The sequence below is a fragment of the Sprattus sprattus genome, assembly GCF_963457725.1.
Source record: "Sprattus sprattus genome assembly, chromosome: 1".
Classification (NCBI taxonomy): Eukaryota; Metazoa; Chordata; class Actinopteri; order Clupeiformes; family Clupeidae; genus Sprattus; species Sprattus sprattus.
The window spans coordinates 77,225,211-77,237,011 of NC_137920.1; the positions used below are offsets into that span (position 1 = coordinate 77,225,211).

An 11,801-nucleotide genomic window follows, 5' to 3' on the forward strand; every position below is an offset into this window, starting at 1 on the left:
TTCTTGTTGAGTTGGAGAGAGGATTTCAGGGTCAGCTGCCTACAGCTAACTACCTTCATAACTTTAGAAGAACAACAAAATAAAGTAATAAACAATTACCTCGCAATAACAACAAACTAGATATTACTCAGAAAAAGATGGTAATCCTCTAAGTAGTATCCTTATATGGGCATGTCTTTGTTGAGTATTTGTGTTGCTGTGTGACTAACCCATGGGAATAAAACATGTCCCATCCCCCCTGTTAACGGCAGGAAGAAACTCTGAAACCAGCTTAACCGGTTAGGTGGTGGTGTTTGTGTCAGGCCGGCCGCACCCTTTACAAAGGCTCACCCTAAGGACCTTGCCTAGCACTCTGTGAGCGACACTTGACAAAGAGAGAGCAGCTTGCACGCAGCACCTTCTCAAGGATATATTTTTAAAAAGTAAGGAAGATTTGTACGGATCCACGGAGACAGCATGGTGTCTGCTGGGTTTCAGATGCTGGGGTCCGCTCTCGGCATCATCGGCTGGATCGGCGCCATCATAGTGTGCGCCCTGCCCATGTGGAAAGTCACCGCGTTCATCGGCGTCAGCATCGTGACGGCACAGACGAGCTGGGAGGGCATCTGGATGAACTGCGTCCATCAGAGCACGGGCCAGATGCAGTGTAAGGTCTACGACTCCATGCTGGCCCTTCCTCAGGACCTGCAGGCGGCGCGCGCCCTCATCATCATCGCCATCATCGTCGGCATCTTTGGCATTCTGCTCTCGGTGGCCGGCGGCAAGTGCACCAACTGCGTGGAGGACGAGCGCGCCAAAGCCAAGGTGGGCGTCACGTCCGGCGTGGTCTTCATCATCGCCGGCGTCATGTGTCTGGTGCCGGTGTGCTGGACGGCCCACACCATCGTCCGCGACTTCTACAACCCGCTGGTCAACTCGTCCCAGAAGCGCGAGCTGGGGGCCGCTCTCTACATCGGCTGGGGGGCCTCGGCCCTCATGATCATCGGAGGGGCCCTCCTGTGCGCCAACTGCCCCCCGAAAGAAGAGGGAGGCTACTCCGCCAAATACTCTGCAGCCCGTTCCCAGGCCTCAGCACCCTCCAATAAGGACTATGTGTGATCAGTGTCTGGGAGAGCCATGGCTCCCCCCCACCCCCCCTCGAGAGGTAGTTGTGTTTTTTTTGGGACAGTCTTGTTGGCCTCCAATTGATTTGCAGTCAAACATTTTGTTAAAATGGTTTTTACATGGTTTACAAATGGAGATGGACATGTGACTACTCCCGTGGTGAAGAATACTCAGTTTCACTCACGCAGCACAAGGGAGGGGCGAGAGCACAAAGGAAGTGCTGGTTGGGGGGGGGGGGGGGGGATCAATAAGTCAACACTCTTTGCTCAGACTCATTCGTTAAGTTTAGATGCAGGTCAGACTGCTATGTTTACTCTTTGTTTAACTATGACTTCACTGACAAAAGCAATTTAAATGCACATATTCGGCTTGATATTATCAGTCATACTGTGGTGATAATTTTGTGTTCCCTTCTTTGTCTTAAGAAAATCCATTTGAACTTCTCTCTCCAGCCATGAATGGTGTGTATTTGATACTTTTGTACCGTCTGTAAATATGTGTTATTGTTTTTAGTATTCTAAATATCTTTTACAGAGTTCATGTGATCTGATGATGACACTGATATGATAATGGGACTTGGTTAATAAATTCTTTGTTAATATTTCTATGGGACTGACTTGTTAAAATATGTTTACACAACAAAAACATTCTACGTTCACATTACATTTTTTACCAAACATCTTTATTAAACTTTACATTTGAAATCATTACGTTGATCAAAGACACCATAATCATAACCTTATCTGAGTAAAATGAATGGTATGTGTGCTCCGTCAAGTCTGAAACCGGTTCTAGTTTATGTGTGGCTGGTCCACACATTACCAAACTATGTGCATTATGTGGAAATCTGTTATTTTCCCTCCGGGCACAAGATGGAGGTGTGAGTTGTGAAGAAGTTCTGATCTCAAGGTGTAAAACTACATCAGGCTACTTCTAGACCACACTTTACATACATGTCCCTTGTCCAGTGGACCGAAATATGACATTAATCCAACAATGTTTTAAGTAGAATGTTTCAACACAGCGCATTTATGAGTGCTTTTCTAACCATTCACTTTTATTTTTAAACCTTCACCTTAACTTTTGTATAACAAGTATTCCCGAAGTTATCACTGAATTAAGTTGGGCCTTGAGCATACATTCTTGACTAAATGTAAAGACCATTTAGCATCCATGGCCTGAGAGCCTAAATGTTGAGGTACCTCAGACAATTTTGTATGTTAAAGGAAATAAAAGACCAATGACCAAACCCTTCATCTTTGCCTTCTCTGTATTGTGACTTTTTGCCATTGACTGTTTTGAGTAGGAGAGGAGGCGACCCTCTATAAATAAATAAATGGGCAGTTAGAGAACGTCCATATCTGTAAGTATGCAAGTGCAGGGTTTAAACACTCATTCCATACCTGTAAGTATGCAAGTGCATGGTTTAAACGCCCAGTGGAGAGTACTTCAACAGCACACTAATTATACACAAAAAATAGAAAACTGCTCATCTTACTCTGCCCACCATAGTGGACATCAATGGCATTCTAAATCAATTTAAGGAAGAGTATTTTCAGACGGCTGGAACAAGCATTTGCACCCCACTTACATTAACATTTAGTCATTTAGCAGACGCCTTTGTCCAAAGCAATGACAAGGGAGAGAACAGTCAAGCTAAGAGCAATAAAACCTGGTGTAACAATAATTACTGCTTTTTTTTTTTTTTTAAAGAAATAACTTAAGGCCACTTAAAGGCCCAGTGTAAATGTGGGGGGTTGGGGGAACAATGGTTAGTGTGTAACAATGGTTAGTGTTCCAGCCCTCTGAGTGTCTGAGCTGGGTTTGCCTCCAGGCCACTGCAAGGTGCCTTTGGAAGTTCCTTTGGGTAAAGGCACATGCTAAATACCTCGTCCAAAAAAATATAGATTTACACAATATAATATATAAACCATATGACATGCTGAAATGGGGATACAACGACAATATATATTGGTGTAGATTTCTTTGTTGTTGTTGGTTGTTGTTGTTGTCCTCAGTAATTCAGTAAAACCTTATCTGTAGCTTTTCCATTGTGTGGATCCTTTGTTGTACGTACAGAACCATCCAATCAAACAAATCTGCGAACTTATCGGAATTTCACATCATGTGCCTGTGGCAGCCATTACATCAATAATGTACCAGTTTATGGAACTGGACCATATCCTAAATATAAGAATATAACCAAAAGGCTGATGAGGCATGATCACAGGATCTAAGAGAAGATCTTGACATGCGGTCATAACATTGTGTTAAACAAAAAAAACAAATACACAAACAAAAATAAAACAGTATGTAACATTTGAAAAAAGTTGAAAAGGCATCGATCACGGATTGCAGCAAAATCTTTATCTGAGGCTAAGGCTACAGGCTATGCATGCAGAAATCCTTGTAAGTTGAGAGCACCATTTACCCCTGCACATTTCTGTTTGAACCAACTCCACCATTTCCAGTTCCATCTTCACAAAGTTCTGTTTGATTGGTGTTGCAAGACTCTAAGCTCTTTGCACAGAATCAATCAACCCTCAATTCATCCAATGTATTGATACCTGTTATCAATACCATTACCGGTTTAATACCCCAGTTCCTTTAATTACAGCAGTGGTGAGTCTACAGTGTCCCAGTCTTTTCCAGATATATGTCCACACACTGACTGGGTTGATGGGTGAAACTGGAGGGCTGTAGGGTTTGGTGTCAGGCCTCTGTGAACCCAACAGAACTGAATAGAGAGCTGTGATATCGTGTTTCAGCTTTCCTTCAGGGGTCTGAGACAAAGGAACAAGGGGAACCACACCCACCGGCGTGATCTATAAAACCAGACGCTGAGTCTCAGGTGATCCCTTCTCACCATCGACCTCACGCAGTGATGACCTGCTCGTCGCCCTGAAAGGCACCAGTTTACAGTCGAAAGGAGCGGGACGAACGAAACACGACCACCAATGGCATCGCAGGGGCTGCAGATCTTGGGCATCATGCTGGCCATGATTGGCTGGCTCGGCAGCATCATCACCTGCGCGATGCCGATGTGGCGGGTGACGGCCTTCGTCGGCGCCAACATCGTGACGGCGCAGGTGATCTGGGAGGGCCTGTGGATGACCTGCGTGGTGCAGAGCACCGGCCAGATGCAGTGCAAGGTCTACGACTCCATGCTGGCGCTGCCCCAGGACCTGCAGGCGGCTCGCGCCATGGTCATCATCTCCATCATCGTGGGCATCTTCGGCGTGCTCATGGCCATCGCCGGCGGCAAGTGCACCAACTGCCTGGAGGACCAGGGCGCCAAGGCCAAGGCCTGCATCGTCGCCGGCATCATCTTCATCATCGCCGCCTTCCTGGTCCTGGTGCCGGTGTCCTGGTCGGCCCACACGCTGATCCGCGACTTCTACAACCCGCTGGTGACCGCCGCGCAGCGCCGGGAGCTGGGGGCCGCGCTCTACATCGGGTGGGGCTCCGCGGGGCTCCTGCTCATGGGGGGGGGGCTCCTCTGCTGGAACTGCCCCCCCAGAGACCACCAGGCCTACGGAGCGGCCCAGTACGTCCCTGCCAGGTCCAAAACCTCAGGGGATTACGTGTGAGGTGTACGTCCCACAACCAGGTCCAAAACCTCAGGGGATTACGTGTGAGGTGTACGGCCACAGCCAGGTGATCCATACTGCAGGGTGCTGAGGTCTGTGAGGACTGAGAACTGTGACTGTAACTTTGTTTTTTTTAATTGTATCCTTTTTGTTTCTTTTACTTACATGCAAACACTTATTAGTAAATGTAGTGTCAAAATAAAAGCACTTTTCTTCAAAAAAAAAAAAAAGGTCTGGTTATTTTACTCATCCTCAAGTGCACTGAGCAAATCTTAAGTGCATTGATGTAACTGCGACAACAACTATTTTTGGATAGTTCATGCAAGACTACACAGCTTTGGTTTGATTCCTGTTTAACTGGTTTGTGTGAGTTGATACAGATTTCATAAAGTAACCTGATCCATCATGTAGCTTCAAGCTAGAAGATTCATTTCCTTTAGGGAGGTAATTTCAGAGAGCAACTGGAATAACCTTTCCGTCTGCTTTCATTGTGCCTTGGCTTGGAGTGAAGGGGCTATCAGTACAGACAAGTTTAAGATAGTATAAAGAACTCACACAAAGCACCAGGGAAGGTGTCCTTTGTCAAAGAGCTATTGTGTTTGCGTTTCTAGTAAGAAAAATGTCTCTCGCCATTTCTTTCTCCCTCTCTCTCTCCCGCTCTCTCTCTCCCCCCCCCCCCCCTCTCTCTCTCTCCCTCTCTCTCTCCCTTTCTCTCTCACTCCCTCCCCTCCCTACCAGAGGAACTTGGTAATGATTTGTGACAGTCTAGTTTAAATCTTAACAAGCCAGTTGTTACAGACACAAATAGACAAGCAATTCAATTAGGCCACTTGAAATTAGGCATATGACAAGCTCCTGTGCTGAAAATGGGCGATTGCGATGTCTGTTCTTTCTTGTGTCAAGTCATATGAGGACACACACAATACTAGGACACGTTTCCTAAAATGTCCCTCTGGATTAATAAAGTATCCATCTATCTATCTAACAGGATCTATAACAATTTGTCTGTTTGGGACAATAGACTTGATCACCTTTAATACAATAGACTTTGTACATAAAGAGGTTTTACACAAAGACATTTCTTGTAGAATGAAATCCCAAACTGTTTGTGGTTAGGTGGGGAAAGAACCTGGAAGTGAAGAAGAAGAACCTTTAGTAGTAGTACCCTTTAGTGAAGAAGAAGTACCCTTTAGTGAAGAAGAAGAACCCTTTAGTGAAGAAGAACCCTTTAGTGAAGAAGAAGAACCCTTTGGTGAAGAAGAAGAACCCTTTAGTGAAGAAGAAGAACCCTTTAGTGAAGAAGAAGAACCCTTTGGTGAAGAAGAAGAACCCTTTAGTGAAGAAGAAGTACCCTTTAGTGCATTCCTGACGGGTCTGAGGTCAATCTGACTACACCTGACCAAGAGTAGTAGCTAAAGTACTGGTTGGAGTGGCCTTCAGCACACATTCAGGCGTTTAAACATTTTCAGTCTTTTAAAAGTGTTGGGCTAACAGCCATGCTAAATCAAGGGGATGGTGTGTTCCCCACCTCTCGGGGCTCATGTGTCACACCCCCAGGCTCAGAGACGATCAGTTGCACCCCTCCCCCCCTGCTTTCTGGAGCACAACAGGTTACTAGACATCCATCTATCCATCCCCCTCCCCTATAGACCCTATATAACACTGCTGCTCCTCCCCAGAAGAAACTTGTGACGCAGACAGGAATCAGCCATTGATTCACTGACTCATACATCATCTTTTTGGGATTGCTATACACCTACATTAAGAATATTTTACAAAACCAAATGCACTGTTCCTTCTGAACACTGAACTCCACTGGACTCTTGTAACTCAATCCCTTCGTTGGAAATGCGCTACATTTCAGGAGACACAGAGTGGATGTGTAGAGGTGCACCTGTTCTGAGCTTGAAGCCTCAGCATTCAAACGTAAACCATTTTCTAAGCCCCAGTCACCTGCGCTCATAAGGTCTCATGAGTCCCGCCCCCTCTTTCTCACTGAGCATAACAAGCAAACCGGTCTAACAGGAAACATGAGCACCACTCCTCCCTCTCCTCAGCCTTTCTCTCTTTTCTTTCACTCTGTCTCCCTCTCCCTCCCTCCTGCACAGACACACACACACACTCTCTCTCTCTCTCTCTCTCTCTCTCTCTCTCTCTCTCTCTCTCTCTCTCTCTCTCTCTGTCTCTTTTACTCCCCACAAGACCAGCTGCACAACTAAAAAGTTGGTCAAAACTCTGTCAACAATCGGAGGTAACTGCGCACCGTTTGCTGAATGTGTCTGAAACTGCCGCTTCTGCTTCTAGAACTGGAATCTTTTTGAGCGTTGTCCTGGACACCAGAGCTGGAGCAAGCATGGTGAGTCGACAGATCCTGGCCCTCGTCCTGGCGCTCATCGGCTTCATGGGCACCATCCTGATCTGCGCGCTGCCCATGTGGAAGGTGACGGCGTTCATCGGCGCCAACATCGTGACCGCCCAGGTGTTCTGGGAGGGCCTGTGGATGAACTGTGTGCTGCAGAGCACCAGACACATGCAGTGCAAAGCCTACGACTCTCTCCTCGCTCTCCCCCAGGACCTGCAGGCGTCCCGGGCCCTGGTGTGCGTCTCCATCGCGGTCGGCGTGGCAGCCATATGCCTGAGCGTGCTCGGGGCCCGGTGCACTAACTTCTACAGGGACGAGCGGACCACCAAGGCTCAGATAGGACTCTCTGCGGGGATAGTGTTCATGGCGGCCGGGGTGCTGTGCATCGTGCCCGTGAGCTGGTCCGCTCACGTCACCATCACGGGCTTCTATAACCCCCTGGCCACGGAGGGGAGGAGGGGGGAGCTGGGGGCCGCCATCTACGTGGGCTGGGTGTCGGGGTTCCTTCTCTTCCTGGGCGGAGGGATGCTCTGCAGCACCTACTCGCAGAGATGCTGCTGAGAACTGTATCACCACGGAGACCAAATCCACGAGCTGGACCTCCAGTTAGAATGGCTGGAACATATTCACGAGGCCAGACTTTTGTGGGTTTTTTCAGATGTCTCAATGTCAGCAGTTATCTTATTATAGAAATGCCAACCTGTGATGCCAACCTGTGATGCCAGTGCCAGTACGTTTACCATAGACTGTGGAAATCACAGATAGGACGAAGACGTCAAAGCTGTCTTTAGTTTACCGTTTACTGTAGAGGACTGAATTATGAGGAGACCCAATCTGAAGATGTGATAAGACACATGGAAGTGGAGAACCAGCCTATTATGACTGTAACAGTAGATGTTTACAAATGGTTTCTTGTACATTTACATTTTTTAATCTGGTCATTGATGTGTCATCTGGTGGTTAGTCATCATGCCAGTGAATGCAGCAGTTCTCACTATGGCCTAATGTTATAACAGTTTATGTCATAAGCATAAGGCCTCAAAACATAAAATCGTGTGATGGTGACCGATGATTGTGACATGACAGGGTTCTATTGGAATCATAATCTCTAGAAGTCATGACATGTTTTGTATAATGTCATTGTATGACAAGTTTATGGCATACAGTATATATTATTTCATTGTAAGACATGTTTATGGCATATACATTTTGTGGCTTCAGTAGAGAAAGTAGCAGTTTTTATATATCTAGCCATCAAAAATCTTTATTAAGTCAAAATCTTTATGTAGTCAAATGTTTTTATGAAGTCAAATGTTTGTATTTCTACATTTCTAATTCACTGCACCCTTTCAGAAGGATTTGTAATGCTAATAAAGTGCAGCTATGTTACCCTTTTACTGTACAGAAATAAAGGAAATCATATTTTAGTACTTTAGGAACTGTCTGTACAATTACATTCTTCTTCCTAGTCCAACAGCTCAGCCATTTCTGGTCTACTGTTGCAAATCTTGCTGTTTCAGGTGAAATTAAATCATTGGTGAGACCCTCTGTCATCTACTGCTTTTGTCTTTGGGGTCAACCGTAATGCCCATCTTAGTCTTCTACCGATCTATTGGTGACTACCCATAATGCCCATCTTAGCCTTCTACCGATCTATTGGAGCAGTGGTTCTTAACCTTTTTGGAGGTACTGAACCCTGCAAGCTTCATCAGTGCATTTGCCGAACCCTTTGTAATTTGAAAAATAAAATACGATTTCTTCAAAACGTAGGTATGTATAAAAACGGTCCGACATTGCTAGTGTGTACCGGGCTATACTGCGTGTGTCTTGACCCCTGCCGAACCCCTGAGAGTGGCTCAACGAACCCCTGGGGTTCGATCGAACCCAGGTTAAGAACCACTGTATTGGAGACTACCCATAATGGCCATCTTAGTCTTCTACCGATCTATTGGAGACTATCCATAATGGCCATCTTAGTCTTCTACCGATCTATTGGAGACTATCCATAATGGCCATCTTAGTCTTCTACCGATCTATTGGAGACTATCCATAATGGCCATCTTAGTCTTCTACCGATCTATTGGTGACTACCCATAATGCCCATCTTAGTCTTCTACCGATCTATTGGTGACTACCCATAATGGCCATCTTAGTCATCTACCAATCTATTGGTGACTACCCATAATGCCACTGGTCAAAGACACTTCTTGCATGTTATGATCCCAGCTCTGTTGTCAGTGAGTGAAACTCAGGGCAGCAATCAATTCAATTCAATTCAATTCAATTCAATTCAACTCAATTCAATTCAATTCAATTCAATTCAATTCAATTCAATTCAATTCAATTCAATTCAATTCAATTCAATTCAATTCAATTCAATTCAATTCAATTCAATTCAATTCAATTCAATTCAATTCAATTCAATACAATTCAATTCAATTTTATTTGTATAGCGCCATAACTATACAATTGCCTCTAGGCGCTTAACAGAGCCCAGAGCCTAAACCCCCTTAGTGCATGCACAATGGAAACAGGGGCAAGGAAAAACTCCCTGTTAGGCAGGAAGAAACCTTAGGCAGAACCACGGCACATAAGGGGGGACCCATCTGCTTGAGGTCGGCCGGGTGGAGACAGGAAGGTGGGGAGGGGGGAAGGTGGGAAGGGGGGAAGGGGGAGGGTTGTGTGGCAGAAGGGGAAAGGAAGCAACAGGGGTTATACACAGCCAGCATTTGGTCGCTGGACATAGTAAGTATACAGACATCCGGTGGTAAACTCATGATACAGGCAAAACCAGATTACTGTACCAATAGGGTTACTGTTACAGGGGTAAGGGATGTAGGGACAGAGAAACATTTCAGTGGTGGCAATAATGTATATTGTATATAAACGCTAGCATAGGGTATTGGGTAGAGTATAGGTGTACGGCAATGCAGTGGCGGTGGGTGCGATTGGCCAAGGGTTTCTCCAGGTAGACCAGGTGGAGAGACTACAGCAGCATCCCATAGCGGAGATAGTCTTGATTAGTAGGGAGAGAAAAGGGAAAGAAAAGGAAGAAAGTGAGTGGGTAGAGTTCAGCTGTCCATGTGCGTAGATGAGGAGTGGTGGGGGTGAGGAGCATTAGTTCCACTTCCATCAGCGATTGGAACATGCTATAAGAGAGAGAGAACATTTATGTTAGTAGACATCAATTTCAGAAACAGATAGGGAGATACATTTGGGTTGTAGATTTAACAGTAGGCATTATGGGTTATCAGTTATTATTTTATCAGTGTTATTATAGGCATAAGCAATATGGTATGGAAGGAGAGAGAGAGACAGAGAGAAAGAGAAAGGGAAAAGATATGTTATAGTATTATATAAATTATAGTAAAACTGGCATTTGTTATTTAGTTTGGTAGTGTACTTATGGAGATATCAGTCGTAAGTTTTCTTTTTTAGTTCTTGTGAGTGAGGACAGCTGTATGTCACACCCGAGATCTGTTATAGCACTCTTTCACAGAGCAACATACACTGCCTGCAACTTGCAACCTGCACACACACAGATGAAATATTTTTAATTTCATTTTTATTAGAACATTATTTGTGTTCGGATATATCTGGGTGGCTAGCGCAGCAGGTGATGGGTTTGCTGACGCAATTACTTTTGGCTAAAGGATGCACTAAAGAGGAATGTCTTAAGCTTTGATTTGAATATAGGTACGGTGTCTACATCAATCAGTATGTGGTCTAATTCAGTGATGGCAAGCCATGATTCACGTTCTCACTAAGCATAACAAACAATCAGGTCTATCAGGAAACATGTTCACCACAAGGAAATCTCCTCCCTGTCTTCAGCCACTCTCTGTTTCATTCATTTTCTCTCCCTCTCTCTCTCTCTCTCTCTTGCAAACTCCGATGCCCTCTCTCTCTCTCTCTCTCTCTTGCCCACTCAGATATATAACCTCTCTCTCTCTCTCTCTCTCTCTCTTTGTCACTTTCCACAAGACCTGCTGCACAACTACAAACTCTGTCGATAATCAGAGGTGACCGCGCACCGTGGCAGAATGGCTCTCCTTGTCACTTTTGTTCCTTTTTTAATATCTGTAATCGTTTTTTTATTGGACCTGAAAATCAGAAAGGGCCAACAGCTCCTGGCCTTCGTGGTGGCACTCATGGGCTTCCTTGGCTCCATCGTGACCTGTGCGCTGCCCGCTTGGAAGGTGTCCGTTTACGCCAGCGGCAGCGGCAACATCGTGACCAGCCAGGTGTTGTGGGAGGGCTTGTGGATGAACTGTGTGCTGCAGAGCACGGGAGACCGGCAGTGCAAAGCCTACGACTCTCTCCTCCCTCTTCCCCAGGACCTGCAGGCGGCCCGGGCCCTGATGTGTGTCTCCATCCTGGTCGGCGTGGCAGCCATATGCCTGAGCGTGTACTGGGCCCCGAACTGGTTCACAAAGCCCTGCAGAGACGAGAAGATCACCAATGTTCTGGTGGTCCTCCTCGCGGGGATAATGTTCATGGCGGCTGGGGTGCTGTGCATCGTGCCCGTTCACTGGTCAACTGTCGTCATCATCCAAGACTGCTACGACCCCCTGGTCACGGAGGGGAGGCGGGGGGCGCTGGGGGCCGCCATCCACGTGGGCTGGGTGTCGGGGTTCCTCCTCTGCCTGGGGGGAGCGATGCTCTGCAGCACCTACTCGCAGAGATTCTGCTACACCACTGAGACCAACGAGCTGGACCCTCTAGTGGAAAAGGCTGAAACATAA

The 11,801-nt window shown here is 46.1% G+C and overlaps 4 protein-coding genes across 4 annotated transcripts; all 4 read left to right on the forward strand.

Annotated features, from left to right (window-relative positions):
• Positions 1-456: 456 nt before the first annotated feature.
• On the forward strand, positions 457-1,098 carry LOC308373500 (claudin-4-like; the record flags this gene model as incomplete). Its single annotated transcript, XM_080849071.1, has 1 exon — positions 457-1,098. One exon carries the CDS (start codon positions 457-459, stop codon positions 1,096-1,098), a length of 642 nt encoding a protein of 213 aa, XP_080705197.1.
• Positions 1,099-4,061: 2,963 nt separating this feature from the next.
• Positions 4,062-4,694, forward strand: LOC308373527 (claudin-4-like; the record flags this gene model as incomplete). Its single annotated transcript, XM_080849100.1, has 1 exon — positions 4,062-4,694. One exon carries the CDS (start codon positions 4,062-4,064, stop codon positions 4,692-4,694), a length of 633 nt encoding a protein of 210 aa, XP_080705226.1.
• A 2,353-nt stretch (positions 4,695-7,047) lies between these two features.
• On the forward strand, positions 7,048-7,617 carry cldn28 (claudin 28; the record flags this gene model as incomplete). The annotated part of the gene is made up of 1 exon (XM_080849135.1): positions 7,048-7,617. One exon carries the CDS (start codon positions 7,048-7,050, stop codon positions 7,615-7,617), a length of 570 nt encoding a protein of 189 aa, XP_080705261.1.
• Positions 7,618-11,099: 3,482 nt separating this feature from the next.
• Positions 11,100-11,801, forward strand: LOC308371866 (claudin-4-like; the record flags this gene model as incomplete). The annotated part of the gene is made up of 1 exon (XM_080846893.1): positions 11,100-11,801. The coding sequence occupies one exon, from the start codon at positions 11,100-11,102 to the stop codon at positions 11,799-11,801; it is 702 nt and encodes a 233-aa protein (XP_080703019.1).